The 23786-nt window shown below is 37.5% G+C and overlaps 1 protein-coding gene across 1 annotated transcript in view; it reads left to right on the top strand.

Moving 5' to 3' along the window:
- plxdc2b (plexin domain containing 2b) overlaps positions 1–20206 on the top strand; it is a 63981-nt gene extending 43775 nt beyond the window's left edge. The window contains exons 10-14 of the mRNA XM_084403600.1: positions 5693–5753; positions 7373–7526; positions 9807–9845; positions 13640–13800; positions 18228–20206. Coding sequence (XP_084259726.1) covers positions 5693–5753; positions 7373–7526; positions 9807–9845; positions 13640–13800; positions 18228–18347 — 535 coding nt within the window. The 3' untranslated portion in view covers positions 18348–20206. The remainder of the gene's footprint in view (positions 1–5692; positions 5754–7372; positions 7527–9806; positions 9846–13639; positions 13801–18227) is intronic.
- The last annotated feature ends 3580 nt before the right edge of the window (positions 20207–23786 follow it).

Below are 23786 nucleotides of genomic sequence, written 5' to 3'. Positions count from 1 at the left end.
ATGTTTATTTTCATCATCTAAGTCATCTATTCAGTCTATTGTCTCTATTGTTTTGTGGTGCAAACGAGCCCCATTCAGTGTCAGTCTCTCCTGGACACATTCACGTCTCTCCTGGACACATTCACACCTCTCCAGCCTGGTTATGGCTCTAAATATGCATTTCTTTTGTCTGCATTATAGTTACTATCGACTGGCTATTCACACTGTTTCAATCCCTCATTTCTTTTATCAAAGTTCTCATTTCACATTTGAAACTGTATCAAATGCCCTTCTTGAATAAAGAAACATCTCAGTAAGCATTCCTATTAAGAAAAAATCATAAAAGAATAACTGCTAGGTGGCAGGTGCACCTTGGGCTAGCTAGCATGTTAGCTTAGCACACCATCAATACACAACAATTTATGAGATTTAAACCATGTTTGTGCTCCAAACTTACTTTATAACGCAAGTCAAGTGTTTTAAATAACCTTCTGTGATCTGATTTGGCTTCAGATAAAAAAATCTGACAGAAAATATATTATTTTATAGTATTCTGCATGATGATAAAGTCTATATCGATTAGCATTACATTATAAATATAATCTTTTGTTATGAAAATACCTGACATGGCTTGAAGAACACAGGTAAATCAAATATCATTGCAATCATGTTTATTGTCTTCAAAACATCTTTATCTGCATGTTACAGCGATCTCAGTTAGCTTTGTATGTGTCAGGGACTTCCTGGAATGTCACATGATCATGGCTCTTCTTCATGTCTTGCATATATGGACTACACTGTGCATAGGGCGCCCTCAGGCTGCTGGTATGGATTGAAAACGCAGTACATCAGAGTATCTAGCGCTCATAATGATTACATCGACGCATTTGGGTATAAATTCAATAAATATTATTCCTGTCTATAGAAATCTGATGTAAACCTATGAGAATCTATCAATATTTCTCCAAATCTGCACATTTTTGAGCTAAAAGCCCTGAGGGATGTTGTTTTGTCAAGCGCTGTCATGACGACAGCACAGGAGTTTTTTTTCTGAATGGGAGCGGCTGATGCTCATAATTCATATTAAAGGTATCGACTCATTTTTTCATTTCATAACTCCTGACACAAATTAAAGGGGCATTTCACCCATTTGAACATTGTTTTTTATTTAAAGTGGGTCATATATGTAGTCGAAATGTAAAAGAAATTTTGAATTTGGTGCCTTTGTGACCGAGAAAAGACAAAAAATAACTTCAGGACGCATTTGTATGAAAGACAACAACTCCCACAATGCACCACATTGCACAGCTCCGCAAGCCACTCCCACTAATGCAGAAGCGCATATCTGCCTATAAGAGAAATCACTCTTCCGTCTACAAGTCTAGCTACCACCAGAGCTTGAAATTAATTTCACATTCACACAAAATGTCTAGTTAGTTGGCGAACTCATTAGTGCATTACTCCTCGTTTGTATTTCTTTCGAAAAGGTGAATTATTGCATGGTACCTGGATGTTCAGTCAGAACATATGCGGTGCGAAACTAGGAAACTAGTTCACAACACAAACGTCCGTGTCCTCGTCTGATTCAGAGATTTCGTCCAGGAGAAATTGTCATCGTTGAAAATCTTTGCCACAGACAAAGATATCTCTGTGTTCGTAGCGGTTCGTAGTTGCATAGTGAGATCACCGGCGCCACCAGTCCGCCCTAACCCGAGCCAGTCCGGGCTCCTCGTCCGCGGCAGGCAGGTCTTCTGCCTCGGCGGCTCTTCGCTATAATGCGGCTTGTAAAGGTAGCCACAAACACCTGATTCAAGCATCAGACTTCCGAAATCCTCTTCCTCTAGTCTATATCATATTGAGTACTCTCCTCCGCTATTGTCATAACTTTACATCTGTCTCCACAGCGCCTGTTAGCTTAGCTTCAAACAAGATGGAGGATATTGCTCTCAGTTTCAGAGAGTAAAGTCCCACCCACTGATCTGTAATAGGTCTGTAGCGTTAGCGGGTCCCGCCCCCTGGGAAAGATGAGGAACTAGTGCTTGTAGTCTCAACAGAAATCCCCCCCTCTTACACTTCCTCCTACAATGACGCAAAATGACGATTTTTGCGTCATTGTAGGAGGAAGTGTAAGAGGTAAATAACGGATTTCTCCCGTCTCAGGGGAAAATGAGAGAGTGTTGCACAACCATTCAATAGTATGACTGGGTTTCTAACAATGCAAAGCTTAATGCAAATGGGTGAAGTGTCCCTTTAAGACATAACTGTCACTATAAGTTTCTCAGAATACAATAGTGGTCAAATACTGAAACTTGAGTCTTATATCTTTTTAATGATGTATAGTTTGTCAAGGTAATAACATTAAATCTGATAGTAACTTTGAACTATTTAAAAAAAAAACGCTTCAGTGCGTCCGCGCTCTGGTGAAGCTTAACAGGTTGTGAGAAAGAGGGAAAATAAAGTCACATTCCTGCTGATTCATGCCCGGGCTCTCACCTCTCGAACCCAGACAGTTTTTTTCTGTAGATCACATACCAAAGAACAGACGAGACCGAGACAGCTGACCTCCTTCTGCTTTATTTTCCTGGCAATCCTTCCATCGGTATACTCTTTCAATCCCTCACTCTCATTCTCAAGCACATACACACACACCCACACACCCACACACATGCATACACATACTCTGAGGGATTCAGGAATATAATATCCCAGTTGGCGTTTATTGTGAGATTTGGTCTTTGATTGGCAGAAAGAGGAAAAAGGCCAGTTTGCTTGTGTTAGAGGAGTTTAACTTTTTCCCTTTATCAAGTGCATATGTGCTGCACACATTTTTTGAGCTGTAGCATTTCTAGTGCTATTTGTTATTCTATGAATCTTTACATACATAATGATGCAAAGCACAAACACGCCTTTCAATGTCTGTGGGAGCTTGGTTTTTCCATCCACTCTAGAACACCTGCTTCTAAACCGGCTGGATTGTATAATTAAATGGGAACACTGAGTTTTGAATCTTCTCCTGGTAGACAAGGGAGTTCAATTCAGACTTCATCAATATGCATAACCATTTTTGTTTGGCTGAAGGTTATGGAAACAATGCCGAGTTAGAAATTGCTGCGGTAATTAAAGTTTTTTTGGCTTGATGAAGGCTCTCTCTGTGTGTGTGTGTGTGTGTGTGTGAGAGAGAGAGAGAGAGAGAGAGAGAGAGAGAGAGAGAGAGAGAGAGAGAGAGAGAGAGAGAGAGAGAGAGAGAGAGAGAGAGAGAGAAAAGAAATAAGGAGCAGGCTAATGATGCAGTAAATGCAGGTAGCTCAGTTGATTTAAGCTAATAACTGACAGTCTGATCCTCCCAACGCAATTTATCAACAGTTTACCCCTTGTCTTTGGAGAGAGCAGTTGAAGTCAGATGCAGTTGACTAACACACACACACACACACACACACACACACACACACACACACATACATACTTTGCTATCTTTGTTGGGACTCTCTATAGGCGTAATGGTATTTTTTATCCCCTTACACTAACCCTACCCCTAAACCTACCCATCACAGAACACTTTCTGCATTTTTACATCTACAAAAATACATAATTTAGAGTATGTTTATTAACCCATTTCCCTCGTGGGGACCGCTGGCTGCTCCCCATAATGTAGGTAGACATTTGGTCCTCACAATGTAATATAATCCTGTACACACACACACACACACACACACACACACACACACACACACACACACAACAAAACAAGCTGTAACAGAACAGAATAGTGTCAAACTATTCACATAATATCTTTCATATTTCAATATTCTGAAGTAATGAAATTACTTTAGCAGATGAGTGTATTAGTAATGATTATGTGCATCAAAAACCTAGATTTGCATACTTGGAAAAGCATCCTTTCACCCTCAAGGTCAGATTATTACTGGATCAGAATAAATTTGAGCTGACTGCATTTACAGCCATTAACATGTAAATGAGATTATGAAAGGCTGGAGAAGTGCTGACGAAGGATGTGGCCGCCGCCATGGGCAACCTCAAATCCAGACAGATATATTTCTCTTTTACTTGTCTTCCTTTCTTGATTCATCAGGGCTTGGGGTAACTGCTAGGGAGAGAAAATTAAAGCAGACATAATGACCATGGCAAAGCTATAAAAGTAAATTACACAAAATCAAATTTGTTTACTAAATAATTAAATCATTTGAAATCTAGTTTGTACATTTTGCACTTGTCAATTCAAAAGCTTTATATTATGTAATTTGTCATGTTACTTTCTCCCTAGGGATGCACCGATATTAATCTGGCCCGATAAACTGATAATTACTACAAATACTACTAATAAATTTAAGCATCACAACATGAAAATGGACAGTATGAAAATGAATATTCATAGCTTTTTTAAAGATTACTGTGCACTCATACTACCTTGGATTAATAACTTTTTGTATTACTCATTAACAAGTTGTTTTGGGTAGAAGTGTAGATGAATGAACGTATGTGAAGGAAATAAAGAAAAAAATTCTGCCACCACAAAAGAGCAACAAAATTACAATGTAAAAATGAAATGCCTCGCAAGGCCAATGGTTGTATTCATCTTTGGCCCGTAGAGGCTTATAGAGGCCATAGAGGAGTGTGTGTGTGTGTGTGTGCAGAGCTCTGCTTCCTGTTCGTGGGTCATGAAATCTCTAATCCAAAGCTTTCAGTTAGACACACACTGCCTAACCACTGGTCATGGCTCTTCTTTCCAAAGAACACGTCATGTGTTTAAAGCAGTGTCTTGTGTTTATGACTCTCTGACTCTCACCCACTCCTTTACAAGAGCTGAGTTAAAAATGCTGTTGAGACACACGGTTTCCATAGACTGTCGGATTATATTACCTTGTTGGATAGATGAAACTATTTCTTCCATGTTTACCTAATTGTTTTGTCCATTTATATCAACGCTTGTATAAAATCGTTAGTTCTGCAAGCACAAAAAAAGAAGGATTCTTTGATTTTTGTTTACAGTGACAAGCCATGACAAGGAAAAAAATCTCATACAAACACGCACACATAAAATTAACATGGTTTACCATCTGTGACTGGGAAGCAAATGTGTGTTTTCTAACCCTAATATATCAGCAAGAAAGAAGGAGAGAGCTGCTATGAATGTGTATATGGTGAATAGTACTGAACTGAAAAGACATAATATGTCACAAAAAGATAAATGGAGAATGGGGAATTGCTGAAAGATATGGAGTAAGGGTGACTGTATCTCATCTGGAATGCCAAGCAGCCAAAGCCCATTATGCGCCATGTGTTCAAGAAATGTGAAGGCACGGGAGGAGGAAAAGAAATACTAGCTGTACTGCCTATTCCTGACTCTCTAAGCCAGCATCTATCAGTGATATACTGCTGTAGACAGTCCTCAGTATATTTCACCGTTTTGAATTTCCTGTTCTGGGCCACAGTGAAGTGTGTTTTTAACGGAAGTTTCATGGAGGACTCGTAAATGAAAATTCATGTTTATGATTTACTCACCCTTTGCTTATTTAAACCTGTAAGAAGTATTTTTCCTGGAACACGCACTTAAAGTTTTTCTTAGAAGAGTGAAGACTTAATAGGATTTCCCTGCATGGGCCACCGATGGGATCTATAAAAGATGGAGATCATGTTTGCGTGTTTACTGGCTGTCTTTAAAATACTAATGACCTGTTATAATTTTTCATGTGAGGTGTTCCAGCGGCTTTGATCGCCATCGGCAGGACTGGGTGGATAACAGTTGCCCAGATGAGGTTTGTATGTGGATGTGTGTTGCTTTCTAACCTAAATATCTGTGCCTACATGATAAGGATACCATATGCTCTCTCTCTCTCTTTGTCCTTCTGCCTTTCTAAAATACTGCTTATACAGTGAAGCCCACTAAGTAATTAGTAACGTGTATAAAAATGTGTTTTAGCTTTGTGAGCTGTGAACATTTGATTATTTGCAACAGATTATTTATTTAGCTTTATTAGTTTGTACAGACTAGCGTCTTTGGCATTGATTGTGTGTTTATTTGGTAACACTTTATTTCAATGTTCCACTTTAGACATTCTACTAACTAAAAATAACTTTTCATCTACATGTCAACTAACTCTCATTAGAGTAATGGTAGTGTCACGTGTCGGTGTATGTTTGTACTGTGTTTGTCTGTTTGTCTCATTTGTTTCCATGGCAACCCTCATTAGTTTATCTGTCTCACCTGTCACCTCGTTGTCTCGTTTCGCTGATTTTTTTCCCCATGTATTTAAGCCCTGTGTTTTGCCTTGTTCATCGTCTGATCTCCGTCCTACTAAGTGTGTGTGAACCTTCTGCCTGTCTGTACCTGTTTGTATTATGTTGTTAGTAAAAGTTTGCATTGGAACTTTTGATTCTCCCTCATCTTCTTGTGCCTGCACCACACTGTGACAAGTAGACTGTCTGCTTAATATCTGCTAACACTTTATTTTGATGCTCAAAATATTTATAATAGTGTTTTGTTTTTTTATAACACTGTTTTTATTTATTAATTGCACTAAATTAACATGTTAAATTGATAGCCATAGTTTTTAGATAATAAAATATTGTCTGCAATGCGGCGCTTGTTTTTTGCTAGTTTCAGCCCAACGCATTTATCATTTTCACATCTTGCACCACATTGTTTATATAGCAAATGCATTTTCACCCATTTGTGCGCCCATGGCCGTGCTGGTCTGAAAACGAGGTGTATTCAGGTGCATTGTTGGCGCATGGCTATTTTGAGGCAACAGAAATAGACTGCGCAGTATTTTATTTTTGTTATTTAAAGGGCACATTAGTAATGTGTACCTATAGGCAGGTGCTCAACGCGCTTACAGTCTGCTTATTACACACACAGGGACCCGCAGCAGCACACAAACATGGCAAATATTAAAAATAAAAGGATTACAATGTAAAAGATTATTATTGTGTACATTAAGATATGGTGAAATCCGGCTTGTCCCATAGATGGTCTGCTTGTGCACTTTAACCTTGCGCGCGAGCAGATCCGTTTCCTCGCTAGAGAAGCGTTCAGTCTTTCCGCTTGCAAATTCCGCCATGGTGCGAGCGCAACTGGCTTTTAAAGGGAATGGGAGATGAGACTCTGATTGGTTTATTGCACGTTACGCCCCAAAACTAGTAATGGACACCCCATTACTAATTAACAGAATAGGGACAACCCTTTTAGACCATGCGCATGGCGCGCCGACCCTTTTACCCCTCGTTAAACTAGCAAAAGTGGATTCTAAGTGCACTTGAGCCTTGCACTTTAGACCATGCGCTTAGATCGTTAAACCAAATGCATGCCTGCATCATAACTAAACCGTACTTTAGATTTGTCAGATTGATCATTTAACCTGTCTTTCGTTCGCAGACAAAGGATAACACCTGTGACATCATCAACACTACCAATCTCAATCAACTGACCACTGCGTCCACTGATAACATTACCACAAGGAACAGAGGGACTACTGAGTGTCACTCTTCTCAAACCCCACTGCACATGCCGACCAGCATACCAACAGAAGGTACTGTCGTACCTAAACCAACACACATACCACTTAAGATTGAAATATGGATCATGAATCTGATGAAAACAGGAAACCAGCGGGTCAATGATCTAAAGTTAAACCATTAGTTACAAGTGACTGCTCATGGTAAGAATGCAGCAGGATAATGTTAAGAGGCCACCAATGGGTTCTTCATAAATCAATAGACACGGAAAAAGAAAGGCTTATTTGTGCTTGAGTCTAGGGAAAATCAATTCCTGGAGAAGAAATGTTCTGTGATGAAGAACATTTAGAATGTAGCTGAAGGGGTTTACTCATAAATGGCGTTCAATAGATAATCATGCTGTTCATTCTCCTCCAGCGGCACACAAGAATCTCTCTTTAAATAAACACTATCACATACAAAGAATATACACAGAGGGTTGACCCTCATCCATATACCACTTAACTGTTATATAACCTTGACCTCATGCTGTGTGCTTTGTTCTGTTTTTCTTTGTGATAGGCACAAACACATTATCAGACAGTAAACAACACAGCATAAATGATCAATCTCATCTCTGAATTATGAATACACTTATAAATATTTAAAATGTAGAGGAGCAATAGCAGTCCCCAAACTTTAGCACAAGGAAAAAAAACATTTTAATCACTTTTCCTTCTTGTTTGTCTAGTTCACAAGTCAGATTCTTTCCCCTTCTAATTATTACTCGGGCACTGAGCAGTTCAGCTGTGAATGTAACACGTGACCAAATATGTCCAGGGACAAGTTTCTTGTATGTTTGTACTGAAAGCAAAAATACAGTGTGATGCCACAAAGTCACTGCCAATGAGAACATATTTGAGGTTTAATGCACATTTATGAGGAGCGGGACTTTATAGGCCAGTGAGATTTCACTTTGGGTAGAGCTATATAGGAAGCTGTATATAAAAGATGATGTTGGTATTTGATGTTTGTATTTGTTTCTGTCATGTCTTAAAATGAAAGGCAGTCTAGCTCTCTTCGTACAAGTCAGTGGCACTACCGTTCTTTGTTGTTACAGGCAGGGAAAGATCTGGCTACAAAGATTACATTAGTCCCAGGGTTGCCAGGAGTCCACTTAAAGTGATTAAGTACAGTACATGAAACAATCTGTTCATAATTAACAGTTTCTCAGAATGCTCAATAAGACAGTGAGTTATGAGGTCATTGAAAAGGCATAAAACTCTTGTTTACACACTCTTTTCTTCATCCCTCATTCATTACTGAATGTTTTCTTTTCATTAACTGCTCTCTTACGTTATTATGACAACAAAATTAAAAAGCTGAGAGATCCATATTGAATAGTCAAGAAATTAAAATGCTGCATTTAAGGTACATTTACTATAAAACTGTGATGCTGCTGTACACTGTAAAAGGTGGTAACCTGCATTTGTTACCTTAAGGATAGGTCACCCAAAAAAAAAAAATTCTGTCACCCTCATATTACTCACCCTCAGGTCATTCCAAACCTGTATGATACATTTTTTTTCCTTCTTTTTTTCTTTTTCTTTTTTTTTTTTTACACAAAATCAGTTGTTTTGAAGAATGTTGGTAACCAAACCACGACTTCTATTGTATGGACCAAAAAAAAAATACTTTCTTGTGTTCCACAAGCATAGGTTTTGTTGAGTAAATGGTGACCATTTACCATTTAGGTTTTGTTGGCATTACTTAACTTAATGTAAAGTTGATTTGACCTGAATAACTTCTATTATGTTAACAGCATGAATCACATTTTAAGGTTAACGTTTTTACCGGATATAATTTGTCTATTACAATCATCTAGATGTAAATTTCTTCTCTCCAAGCTTTGATGTTTCATGATGTAAATGAGAAGCTTGACTTCTTGCTATAATGCCACTGGCTACAGCAGATACTACAGCAGCATCAGGTTCCTCAGCATCAGCAGTAGTTGTGCTACTTCGTTCATTTCGGTTTCAGTTCTCATCAGAATTGCCTACAGTAGATGTTGACCTGTCTGTCTCAGACAGAATCTTTTCAGATCACCAGAAAGCTTAAGAATCTTGGAGTGGTTTGCTCATTAAAAATGAATTATAAATTTGTAACTTGTTCTCCAATCACAAACATATTCTCAAGTCTCTTTGAAATGATCCTCACACACATGTGCGACCCATTTACAGTTGTTTAGACGTGAGTTTGTTTTAGGGTCTATGATGTTACAATTGAGAGAAACTGTCTAGATGTAAAATTAGCTTTATTTTTCTACAAATGTTTTCTCTCCCCCCTTCTGTCTCTTTTCTCATCTATTTTTATAGACGACACCAAGATTGCGCTACATCTCAAAGACAATGGAGGTAAGATCTTATCGTTGCTGCAGTTTATGTGGTATCAGTGTGCATCTGTGAACCACACAGCAATACGCTGCATCATTCTGATTTCACTTTTCTGATAAATAACATCCATTTGTCCTGCTTATGTACAAATAAGGCCATACTCTGTGTGTGTGTGTGTGTGTGTGTGTGTGTGTGTGTGTGTGTGTGTGTGTGGTTCAGGTATATCATACATTATGGGAACAAAATGTTGGCAACACAAAGAGGTCAATATCTAAGATTCTTGTCCATGTGGGGACCATTTTATGTTCCAGATGAGGAATACATCTTATAAATGATTCTAAGTGATGAAAATATAAAAATGCTGGAAGTTTTCTGTGATGGGTAGGTTTAGGGTTAGGGGGTGGAAAATACAGTATAAAAATCATTATGTCATTGGAATGTGCCCATAAAACATGAAAACCCAACATATACTGTATATATGCTCTCTCTCTCTCTCTCTCTCTCTCTCTCTCTCTCTCTCTCTCTCTCTCTCTCTCTCTCTCTCTCTCTCTCTCTCTCTCTCTCTCTCTCTCTCTCTCTCTCTCTCTCTCTCTCTTCTCTCTCTCTCTTTCTTTCTTTCTTTCTTTCTTTCTTTCTTTCTTTCTTTCTCTCTCTCTCTCTCTCTCTCACACACACACTCTCACTCCTTTTTGTCTCTCCTCTTCTGTATTCCCAGCATTCTGTTAGTATGATCCAGGTCATGTGTTTTTAATTTGGAGCAAGCTCAATATTTCTTTACCAGTCGGAAACGGCAGTCAGGACTTCAACATTTCATCAGTAAAGCTGAAAACAGCACATTCTGCCAATGAAAACATGTAGCCAGAAGAAAGCACTATCTAACCTAATGCAGAATAACATGAATGTTGTAATTCCTGATTTAAACTAGTTACAAAACTGCAAGTATATTAGCAATAGACTATTCAAGGTGTGTGTGTGTATATATATATATATATATATATATATGTATGTGTATATGTGTATATATATATATATAAAAAAAATACAATACTGTGCAAAAATCTTTGGCACGTTAGTATTTTCACACAAAAAAAAGGTTTTAAGCCAGTTATTTATATATTTTGCTGTTGTGTGTCAGTAGGAAATATCAGTTTACATTTCCAAACATTCCTTTTGCCTTGGCATTTCATGGCATCATGACTTCTCCAGCCTACCGGATTTTTTATAATCTACAATAGCCAGTTGCTGCACTGTTTACAATATCTTCTGGTACTACAGTCAGTTGTAAATGTATATAATTAAAATAGCATGCACCTTCATACTAAAAATATATAATATAATTATATAATAAAATCTTCATGCTAAAAATCCCATGGTTAGGCTTGTCACTCTAGAACAGAATTGTCTCTTGGTAATTAACCTTAAGAGGAGACCTCTTGAAATGGTCCTTTTGTGACTGGAGGGGTGCTAATTTTACCATCTCTTTACACTGTAATGAAGGTGAATGTGGAATATTTTCTTAGGAGGAGATTTGGAGCTTGGGGTCTGTGCCAATTAAACTAGTGAAGCCAAGGCTTCGGAAAAATCACATTTGATTTTAAAACTGATTTCAACAAAATGTCTCCATTAGTACCGCCAGCACTAAAGGAAAATGTCTACATCAGTTTCAGTTTCACTGAAGTCTAAAATGGTATTTGAAGGCATCAGGTAAAGAGTGATGACTGATCCACAAGTGTCACAGCACACTGACTGGTCACAGTTTTCTGTGTTTTGTTTCAGTATGACAGTCATCAAGCCAGGCTGTCTTTGACTGCCAAGCTTCAGTCCCCCTCTTATTGAAAATAAATGACTTCCATTATGCTTAAGTGGGCATGGGCACTTTTGGCTGTAATGAATAACAACAGAAACCCTGCTTCATTATTAGTTCTTCCCTTCTTCCCTGTAATGTCTGTCAATCATTTTGGCACCCTTTGACTTAAAGACCTGTATAATACACTTTATATTTGGCTTTTCATGATAGATAAAAAAAATATTTGTACTTTTAAAGTCAGTCATTTATCAGACATTTCTGGACCTAAGAAAATTAGTTCACGTATTGACCAAAAATGACATGAGTCAAAGCATTACATATAAACTGCAAAATTGTTCAGTAAGGAGCAGTATGTGGGTAGGCTACTGTAAGGATATAGCAATGCAATGCAATATTAAAATGAAATATAACAATGTAGAATAAAGTTATTGACAGAAAAGAAGAGCAATGACACCCTGTCAAGATAGAGTATGTGCAGAGATGTTTTCACTGATCATGGAGCCACAGATATATAAAATGAAAGATAAAGTGGAGTTACAGAAGTTTTTGTCCATAAAAAGAATGTCATTAGGATCCGAAATGGACAAAAAACAGTTGAAACATTATTCAAAATATCTTCCTTTGTAGATTTCATGTAACCTAATGTAGTCAGGTTAATTTACTTATATTGAATATATCTGTCTTGAAGTTCATAGTGCATTTTTAGACATACAGTTTGTATGATTTACATTTAGATAAAGCAGATCCAAATGGCATCTGTACATTTATAACCGACACTGTAAGAAAAAGAATGAGGTTTTCCTACTCATTTGGTAGTCTCAAAGCTGCCACAGAGTCTGCTCAGCAGGTTTTTATAGGAGCCTGGCTGTAGTGCAAAAACACAAGAACTGCAGACCACAGTAAATCTTTCTCACTGGGGCCGGTTTGAAATGTCCGAAATACAAAATTAAGATTTACAGCTATGTCTCTCTTCCATCATTAATCTTTTATCTGCCTGTTGGACAGATATACAAGCCACAGAAACCCAAACAGTATAAATTAGTTGTGGAGACAGTGCTCTCTTCTGTTCAAAAGACGAACTACAAGATTCAACCTTCTACTGGTTTCTTCAAGTAGGTACAGCTGCAGACAGGAGATCTCCAAAATGGGGCGTGAACTCCAAAAGTGGGCAGAACTTCCTAAAGGGGAGACTTGCACCATTGGTTCTGGCTTCAGCCAATTGTCACAACCTTACATTTAAAAATAAAAATGTGTAAATTACACATTGTTTCAAGTTTATCTAATATAAAAAGTTACTTTTACATGTGGGAAAGTTGTGCTCTATTTCTTTGTTCTAAGCGATGGGGCGTCCCGGGGCTCGAGATTCACATGTTATAAGGGGGCAGTGACGCTGAGTGCAACTAAAAAGGTCCCATTGTCTGGTTGAGGTCCGGTTGGGGAGTTACAGATGGCCCGGCTCGGTGATCTCATTTCATATGATCTTATTAACTACTTATATCTCCTGGACTGCCATTTTCTTTAGCACGCTATTCAGCGCAAATCCCACCCGGCTGTCAATTTCATTGGTTAAGGTTAAGGTTAAGGTTAAAGTTTAGGGTAGGTTTAGTTGTTAGGATTTGTTGTAGCATTGTGTAGGAAATTAGCACTGTGATTGATATGACCAAGGAATCTTTAGAATCGGCTGTGCGGCAGAGTTTGCACTGAACTGGTTTGAAGAAATTACACATGCGTGTCATGTGTCTGTCTGTCAATAGGAGGAAGCCACACCCTATTTTGGAGATCCACCCTGATTTGGAGATCTCCAGCCTCAGTTATACCCTTTTCGGTTTTTGAGGAAAGGATGAGATTGAGGGGAAAAAGAGCCTCCACTTTTGATTCATCCTCATTGAGAATATTACAAGCAGTGCAGTTACTGTATGTGTGTACAAAGACAGACTGATTCATTCTGACAGTATGAGTGAATGCATCAGTGTTAAGAAGTTTAAATACGGTATAATGTGTGTTTCAGCTGCTGCAGCAAAAAGCACAGCAGAGAACAGCACTCACCCCCTGCACATGGGGCTGATTCTTGGGATGATCCTGCTTCTGCTCGTGATGGTGGCCATCGTCCTGGTGACCGTCTACGTCTACCACCACCCGAGCTCTGCTGCGGGACTCTTCTTCATTGAGGTGAGAGTGTGTAGGTTTTAGTTAAAGAAATAGTTCACCTAATAAAGAAATGTACCTTTTGTCCATGGAACAAAAAAAGGAGAATTTGTGAATTGTGCTGGTCTTTATTTTCCATGCACTTACAAATTACAATGAATGGGTACAGAAGCTTTCAAGCTCTAAAAAAGGTTGCAAAAAACAGCACCATAAAAGAAGTGAAAAAGACGAATCTGTGTGATTCGTTTCACCGTATTTCTGTGAAACCCTGCTGAAAAATCCAGCATAAACCAGCATGAGTTCCGTGTTGGTCCAGGCTGGTTTCCATTACAAAAAAGAAGTTTATTCAAGTGTGCTATTAGTATACTTCTTTTAAACTAAAAAATAAGAGAAGGTAAACTTTCAGTCTACTTTTTATGTTCTTCTCATAAATATACTTAAAAGTACACTTAGCCTAAGTATACTTGAGTTATACTGACATAAAAGTGTATTTTTGTCCTATACTTGTACTAATCTTTTGATCGAGATATACTTAAAAGTATAAGTATTCTAAGTGTACTTGGCTTGTAGTTGTGTTTAATATTTTGATTGAGTAGCCTATTAAATACTTTATTTCACATATTTTTACATACTGTCTTTAAATAAAATATTGCTTTATAAAGAAAACTGATATATTCCTAAATCTGACTATCTGAATTTTTGTGTATAGGCTACTGGTAGTGTACATAGAAATTTACTTTTAATCTACTTTACTTTTTCCCCGCCACTGACTGAATTTTCCGATTAGCCATGTTTTCACTGTTATACGGTAGGGGCACTATTACGCACCTTTGAAAAGTACAGAATCTCTGGATCAAAACACAAGCGAAGAAGAAGCAGAAACAAGTGATAGAAGATTGCTTATGTAAATGTAAAACAACGCAATCATCAAACATTAAACAGCATATAAATCAAAATTGCCTAATGTTACTGAATGAAATGTTGAACCTATGAAGAGGAAATGACTGTGAAGCTTTGGGGGTGTTTATGGATTCGATCGACTCCATCTATGTTTTGATCATCGTTCTGAATCCCATCCGGATGTAGTCTTTGACAAAAAATTTATTTTCGCAGCTTTATGTTGCTTTTTTATTACATTTGCCCACATTCGAGTGTTGATTTAAAAAGGATGTATGAAGCTAGAATGAAATGTTTTTAAAATGGAAAGAGTTAAAGGTACACTGTAAAAAAATTCTTAAATAAATAAAAACTCACAAGTATAATTGCAGTATAAATCGGTAACACTTTATTTCGATAGTCCACTTTAGACATTCTACTAACTATAATTTAAAATTGCAGCTACATGTCAACTAACTGTCATTAGAGGATTAGTAGACTGTCTAACACTTCATTTTGTTGGTCCCCCAACAGACATTCTACTGACTATAAGTAACTTGGCAACTACAAGTCAACTTATTCTACTAACCCAAACCCTAACACCTAACAGTCTACTAATACTCTAATGAGAGTGTAGTTGAAAAGTTACTTATAGTTAGTAGAATGTCTAAAGTGGACTATCGAAATAAAGTGTAACCTACAGTATAAATCTACTAAACTAGTAGTTTACTTAGAGAATACTACAAAGTTTACATTCATAAATTAAAAAATGTGCTACAAGTACTTGACTAGTAAACTATCAGTATACCTTTAAGTTCACTTGTAGAATAGTTGCAGCACAAACGACAAACTTAGTTGTAGACTAGTTGGGTACTCAAAGTTTACTGTCAGCCTTAAAGTATACTTAAAAGTATACTTTTATACAGTAAGTGTGGGCCAACTTTGTCCCAAGTAGTATTGAAACAGTACACTGACAAGTATACTTCTAGTACATTGATATTATCATACTTACTACATAAAGTATACTTTAAATATACTTGAACTTTACTTAAGCATACTTGATAAAATGATCTTGAACTATAATGTAGATCAGGTTAGAGCTGGGGCCGGTTTCACAAAGCTATTTTAGACCGGTCTATAGTGTTAGACAAGTCTAAAATTTGCTCATAGACTAGTCTAATGCAAGTTAGACTGTTTCACAAAAATAAAGACTGACTTAATTTAGACCAAAACAATTTGACACCTTACCCCCAGGCTAACTTAGGTCTAAAGGGGGTCGCACACCGGACGAGAAGCGCAGCGCCGCGTCTAGGACAACTCGAGGTATCGCACACCGGTCATGCATTTTCTCAGTTTATGGCCAGCAATATTGTTATGTTTAAGGACATTATGGAATTAGGATAATGTCTGTACTATGTTATGATTGTACTGTACAATTAAATACAATCGTTGCAAACTAAAGTCTGCAGTCTGAGCACTTTACCTCAGAGCGTCCGTTAACTGAATGAATTGAGAATATCACCTGAAAATCCGATAACATCAGCAGTTTTCATCCACGCAGCTGATTTCTGTAAATTAATGTAAAACTAAATGTATATTGCAGGACAGGGTGAAGTCAGTATATACATTAACGACGATTTGAGACAAATATGAGACAAAAATGTAAATGGCGCTTTGTGGCGCGGCAGGATTTTGAACAGACGCCGAATGGCGCCGCCGGTTTGCACTGCGTTGAGATTTTATGCAACAGGAGCTTTTCTGAATCCTGTTGGTGACACAGTAGGTCTCAGCAAAGCTTCTGTCACGGGTGGTATACAGGGTATCTTGTACCATGTTTTTGTATCTTTTCTGTACGTCTTTAACGCTCCGCTCAACGATCGGATTAACGCTGTTAACTGTTGTAGCAATCTTTTTCCAAATTAAACATTTCTTCTTGTTACTACATTCTCCGCTAAATTTCCCAAGTAAAATGTCATTGTAACAGTTATACTCCTCCAACAAACACATATTTTCCGCTGGGGTAAACTGCACTGAGCGGTTGAATGCGCTTACTCGATCCGCCATGTTTTTTGTTTTGAAAAGTGTCTTATTTTACCCAGAATGCATTGCAGTGTAGTCCTACTTAAGATAGTCAGAGTCTTAAGTGCTTTGTGCAACGGTCTGATTTAGATGTCTATCTGAAGTCTGACTATCTACTATATCTAAGCCATAGTCAAAGTCTATCATTGTGAAACCGGCCCCTGGTATAGTGCTGGTCTTGCTGGTGGGCCAGTATAGTAATGCTGGTCTCAAGCAAAACTGAGGTGTAGCTGGTCCAACAGCACTCCTGCTTCCCATGCTGGTGACCAGCAAACCAGAAACCAGCTTGCAAAACATACCTTACCTAGCATACCTTATGCTGGTGACCAGCAATGCTTTATTCATTTTATGGTGCTTTTGCATTCTTGAAAGCTTCAGTCCTCATTCATTGTTGTTAAAATTAATTGTTTGCTCTGCAAAGGCAAGACATTCTGGAAAGGCCTGGAATGACATGGTGATGGTGAGTAAATGACAATATTGCCATTTTTTGTGAACTATTACTTATTAAAAGCAAAAAAGGGGTGCAGAGATTCAATAACTCCAAACTGTTAAAGGGATACTCCACTATTTTTGGAAATAGGCTCATTTTACAACTCCCCCAAAGTTAAACAGTTGAGTTTTACCGTTTTCAAATCCATTCAGCCGAACTCCGGGTCTGGCGGTACCACTTTTAGCATAGCTTAGCATAGATCATTGAATCGGACAGGACCATTAGCATCTCTCTCAAAAAAATGACCAAAGAGTTTCGATATTTTTCCTATTTAAAACTTGACTCTTCTGTAGTTACATCGTGTACTAAGACCGACGGAAAATGTAAAGTTGCGATTTTCTAGGCTGATATGGCTAGGAACTATAGGCCTACTCTCATTCCTGCGTAATAATCAAGAAACTTTGCTGCCGTACCATGGGTGCAGCAGGCGTAATGATATGACCCAGCGCCTGAAAATAGGTCTAATAGGTTAGACAAACTTAGTCCCGGTCACGTTGGAAGTTACCGAGCTGGGGACTATTTTCAGGCGCTGCGTCATATCATTACGCCTGCTGCACTCATGGTATGGCATTCGGATTCGAAAACGGTAAAACTCAACTGTTTAACTCTGGGGGAGTTGTAAAATGAGCCTATTTCCAAAAAAAGTGGAGTATCCCTTTAAAGGACTAGTTCACTTAAAAATGAAAATTCTGTCATCATTTACTCACCCTCAAGCTGTTTCAAACCTGTATGAATTTCTTTCTTCTGCTGAACATGAAAGAAGATATTTTGAAGAATAACCAAACAGTTGATGGACTCCATCAACATCCATACTATGACACAATTGATGATGACACAATTTTCATTTTAAGTGAACTATTCTTAAGTCAGGAATGTTTGTTGGCTTGAAAAAAAAAGTATGTATCTTAATACATGTAGAGTAGAATATGTATGTATTGACATTGATGGGGAGTGCATATTTAAAAAAAAAAAAAAACTTATCATTATCAAATTCATACATTTACAGAGACGTCCCAGCCGATGGCCAGCGATGAAATTTCGTCGAGGTTCTGGTCATCCAGCATATGCAGAGGTAGAGCCTATGGGTCAAGAAAAAGAAGGCTTTATTGAATCAGAGCAGTGCTGAGATTTGACCTTTGACTTCTTAAGTAACACACAGCCCAGCAACCTTCTTGGTGTCTTGCTACAAATCCACACATCTCAAATCATAGCGTTCCACCAACCCCCGTGAACACTGACGAAACTGAAAACAGTGAGGGTGTGGTGTTTGATTGAAAGAGGCATCCACAAAACAAATGCTTGGGTCCAGTTTTTAACACTCCGAACAAAACATCTACATTGAGAGGAATCGTTCAGCAGCTTCTGCTCGGTTCCTGTCATGACGTGGGGAGCAGCTCTGGAAACCTTGATTGTACTGGATGAGGTTTTGACCTTTCACCCTCAAAATCGCCATTGAACTGAAGGCAGTTACGTTTGATTCTCTGATTTGATGTGCCTCTCAGAGATTTTTCTTGTCATGACAGTTTCTGAACTGCACATTCATTATATAGACCTTTATATATCTTAAAATGGGTTTTGTAGGGGTTTTATGTTTGTTTTCCAAATTATTTTTGTCATATTCGCTTATGATTTTCTCTCTGATTTGAACTGATGTTTTGGAGTATGTTGGATGACCTTTCCACAGTTATAGATACTGTCTCTTCCTCTTGTTTGGATACAATTGGAAAATGTTCTGTGAACAAATGTGCCAACAGTATTGATTAACATTTTTCATCCATATTCCAACCATTTAGGACATTTTGCACATATCCACTTAACGCACATATATCGCTTTTTTCAATTTGTGTTACTAATGCATATTTACAAGACAGGCGCTTGTGAGATTGCGTGTGTGTGTCTTTGTTTAGATTTTTCTGTTGTTGTTTTTGTCATTATATTGCGGTACACGATCCCTTACACTGACAGTCCTTACGTTGAGTTGTTATATAATATTTGATATAGAGCTCTCCCTCTGCTGTCAAGGTCATCTCAGTTTCAAAGATTAGAAGCAGTGGAACTGAAAACTGCAATAATGAATTCATTTTGACTTCAAAAATGTGAATTATTACTCTACAATATGAGAAACGCAACACATTACAACCTTGTATATGATGAACATAGGCTATGTTCTAAATCATTTCCATTGTGTTCAATAATAATGGGGATTTTGCTTTTGAAGGTTTACAATATTTATCCTTATAAAACTGATTTAGTTATGGCACATTGTATTACCTTCTCCTTTAAAAATGTATCCTAAAGACATTTTGAGTATTGTGACCAAAGAACTGTCATTACACACAAACAGAATATATAGAATGAAAACAATTGAAAAACATTTCCTTAAGACTGTACAACTTGTTGAGATGGACAGTAGTAGATATTTTTGTCTTTTGTTTGATTATTTCAGCAAACCTATGCATTGGGGCAGTTCCTCTAAGTTTATTTTCTTTTTCAATGTCTTTTAGGCATTTTTAATAATGCATGCAAGGGATATTTTTCCTCCTCTTTTTTTTTATCCTCATAACAGGGTGGCTCGCCAAAAATCAAGGTCTAAATTCTATTTTTATCAACTTTCTTCACTGGAAGACCTGATTATTTTCAGCAAAATTATCCTCAGTCAGTGTGTGTGTGTGTGTGTGTGTGTGTGTGTGTGTGTGTGTGACACTGAATCTGAATGTATATGAGTGCACACTATGGGGTCTGAAGTGGATGTTTATTTTGTGAAATAATCTCAAAGAAAATGTTTGTTGAATGAGATCAATTCTCTGTTCAGTAGTGATGTCTGCTATCAGAATTCGAGGAAACAAACATATTAGCGACCTGCATTTTTGATAATCATAATCGTCATGTTGTGCCACACATTGAGAGACAGTGAAATACACAATGCTGTAATCTGTGTACTCTTGTGTTACTACTGTCAATTTGATTACATAATAAAATTTGATTAAATAATAAATGAATGATTCTGTTTTAACTCTTTCCCCACCAGCGTTTGTTTTTAAGTTTGCCAGCTTTTTTTTAATCATTTTCACAAACTTTTCATGGCCCCCACAATATTTTGTTGTATGAATATCTAAACAAAAGAAAGAAACCGCAGCAAACGTGCCCAGTGAGTGCAACCGCAACCGCACTCTAGGAAGTGTAACAATCTAGGAATAAGTCACTTAGGAATAAATCACAGCGTGCTTCATGATAAAAACGTGACTTTACAGTCCGGAAAAAAAGCCCTGTCTTGGCTCTTCCCCGGTACGGATTGTGTCGAGTCATTCGTTAGCCTGGTTGTTTGATGAGAAAAAGATGAAATGTAGTTGCAATAAACGAGATAAGAATCCGCACATCAGCTGCAGCAGCGGAGGACTCTTATTCTGCTGTGCGGAACTGAGGAAGAACTGATGACGGAACCACGGAACAGTTTGATCTTCGGCTGACAAATCCATAGATATCATATAAAGGCTAGATGTCTTAAGGCGGAGTCACTGCCGGCATCACCGGCGGCCATCTTAGGACAGGGCTCTGTGAATTAAGGTGAGTGAGCAGCACGCACACAAATCCTCTTATCTCGCTGAAATCTGGACGGATTTACAAACGGTTTGGTTTCTTACAAACGTTATTAACGTGGCTATAATTCTGAATGCTTAAACATTTTGAACATAATTATTCATATGTATGCAGTATAATAGCTACATCTCTGACGTTTATAACAAACCAAACCGTTTGAAAATCGGTAGACAATTGAGCAAGTTATGGTTATTTAAAAGTACATGCACCATGTTATGAGTGAGCGAGCACCCTGTCTTCAGATGGCCGCCGTGTGCGGATGTCGAGCTCCATTGGCCAGCAGCGCGGACGAGACATATAGCCTTTATATGATATCTATGATCATATATAAAGGCTAGATGTCTCGTGCGCACTGCTGGCCAATGGAGGTCGGCGTCCGCACGTGGCGGCCATCTTGCGACAGTGTACTCGCTCACTACTTCAATGGTGCATGTACTTTTAAATAACCATAACTTGCTCATTTTTCTACCGATTTTCAAACGGTTTGGTTTGTTATAAACGTCAGAGATGTAGTTATGACACTGCATACATACACTGCATACATATGAAAAATTATAACATACATTTTCAAGCATTCGGAATTATAGCCACGTTAATAACGTTTGTAAGAAACCAAACCGTTTGTAAATCCGTCAAGATTTCAGCGAGATAAGAGGATTTGTGTGCGTGCTGATCATTCACCTTAATGCACAGAGCACTGTCACAAGATGGCCGAACGATGATGCCGGAAGTGACTGCGCCATAAGACATCTAGCGTTTATATATGATATCTATGGACAAATCAGAGGAAAGGGCCGTTTCATTCCCGCCCACGTGTAGAAATCGAATATTCATTCAAGCTGTTTATTTTTCTACCTCAGAACGAAAAATCAAGCTGAATTCTTGTTTTTCGTTATTTTTTTTTTTTTTAAACGGAACTGTTTTCAGATTTTTCTACTTTCAATATTAAATCAAACGGATTTATATGTTACGCCAGAGACAATTTGGTTACGCTCACATAGAGGTAGTGCGATGCCAGAGTAAAAAAGGGAGGGAAACAGAAAGAAACATAAGACACAGACTAAACCACCGACCGTAACATATATTACAAACAGATCGTATTGTATGGGCCTAAAATATGACGAAAGACACAAAGCTTCATTTCAAAACCTCGCTAGAAACTTAGTTAGAATGTAAATAGGCTATGACATGACAAAAATGACATTTGGTAGCCTACAGTCTATATTCTGTGTGTATATAATATATATACACACAATTTTACAGTAGAATTCTAGAGTTAAAGTGGCAAGTTCTATCAATTTCCAAAAATCTTTCAAAATTGAAGTTCAAGAACGTGTAGTGGATGACCAAGTTTGTTTTCAATTAAACAACACCACCAATAATGGAAGAGGCCGGTGGAGATGTTGAGAAGAACCATGGATTCAACATTCATAATGATTTTCCCCTATAGCCTATATTTTGTGATGTAGACGAAATTCTCTGCAGATGTAAATTAGTGGCGTGATCAATTAAATTCAGTGATTGCAGTATATAGAAAAGTAAATATTTGCTGCATGTTTGTGTTGGCCATGAAATTTCCTTGGGGTAGAGGGGAAAAACTTTATGATAAACATGTTTTTTCATAAATACAAGGAATGCAAAAAGTGCTGCATGGAGTGTAACTTCAGTATTTCGGTCCTCTTTGGGTGTAGGGATGGTTCCACTCATAAGAAAAAACAATCCAAGGCATTCGATGAATTGCCAAGAAAAACATAAAAACTTGTATTAACATTAGCGTTGTTTTAAATGTTGTGTGTTGTTATTATTTTTGTGTGTTGTTATGATTTATGTGATGCAGTGGCTGTATTTTGAGCCCAAGACAAATTTCTAATCAGTGATTCTCAAAATTTTCAAACAAATAATAAAATAATAATTTATGCTATTTATGCTCATTGTTCATTTTTTAAATACATTGTTAAAAATTTATTTTAGATCAAATTCTGCAATTTACAATCTTCATCTGTTTGTCAGGTAAAGTTCCATGCTTTCCAGTGAGAGAACGTAAATTTTGAATGGTCCGGTTTCACAGACAGGGCTTAGATTAAGTCAGGATCAGGCCTTAATTCTATTAAGGCATTTAGGTAGCTTAAACATGCCTTAGAAAAAGAAAAAAAAACCTTACTTGAGACAAAACAAAGACACTGACACATTTTAAGATACATCAGCACAAGTTGTTTTCATTTAAAACGGCACAAACATGCATTTTAGTCTGGGACTAGCTTAAACCTTGTCTGTGAAAACAGGGGTATATCTTCTAAATGCGCATTTTGTCTTCGTTTTGGAGCACACTAGCTTACAGATAACTTTAAGGCTAAAATATTCATACTAAAAGCCAAAAAAAATTACATTTTGATTTCATTGGGCCTTTAAAGGCTATATTATATATGGTACGTATTTATAGTACATCAAAGTAAATATGTTATGGCCACATAAAGGCATGCAACTGCACACAATGTAACTATCCTCCTTAAGGTCCTATGGGTTTGGAGTTGGGACATAGAAAGTGTTGCACTTTAATTGCACAAATATTTGATAGGCTACAGTAGGTTTCACCAGGTAATGTCATTGTATAAATGCTGTATTCACAATCAGCAGTGATTACTTAATTCCGCTGAGTACAAAAACAGGTTTGTTAAATAGTGAGTCAAATGTTGCTAGTCATGTGATCGCCGATGAGGTATTCTTCATTCTACAAAATATCTTCTTTTGTGTTCATACAGGTTTGGAACAACTTGAGGATGAGTAAATGATGACAGAATTTTCATTTTTGGGTGAACTATTCCTTTAAGCTACTAATATTACTGGTGTAGGCCTATTTATCTCAAGTGAGTGCAGGATTTTCAGAAAAATACTGAATGCAACCACTGATCTGTATAATTTGATAAATGCAACTGTCTCTTACATATTGAAGCATTAATATTGATTAACA

The sequence above is a fragment of the Rutilus rutilus genome, assembly GCF_951802725.1.
Source record: "Rutilus rutilus genome assembly, chromosome: 3".
NCBI classification, from domain to species: Eukaryota; Metazoa; Chordata; class Actinopteri; order Cypriniformes; family Leuciscidae; genus Rutilus; species Rutilus rutilus.
The sequence above is the reverse complement of the archived record's forward strand: the minus strand, read 5'-3'. Positions and strand labels throughout refer to the sequence as shown.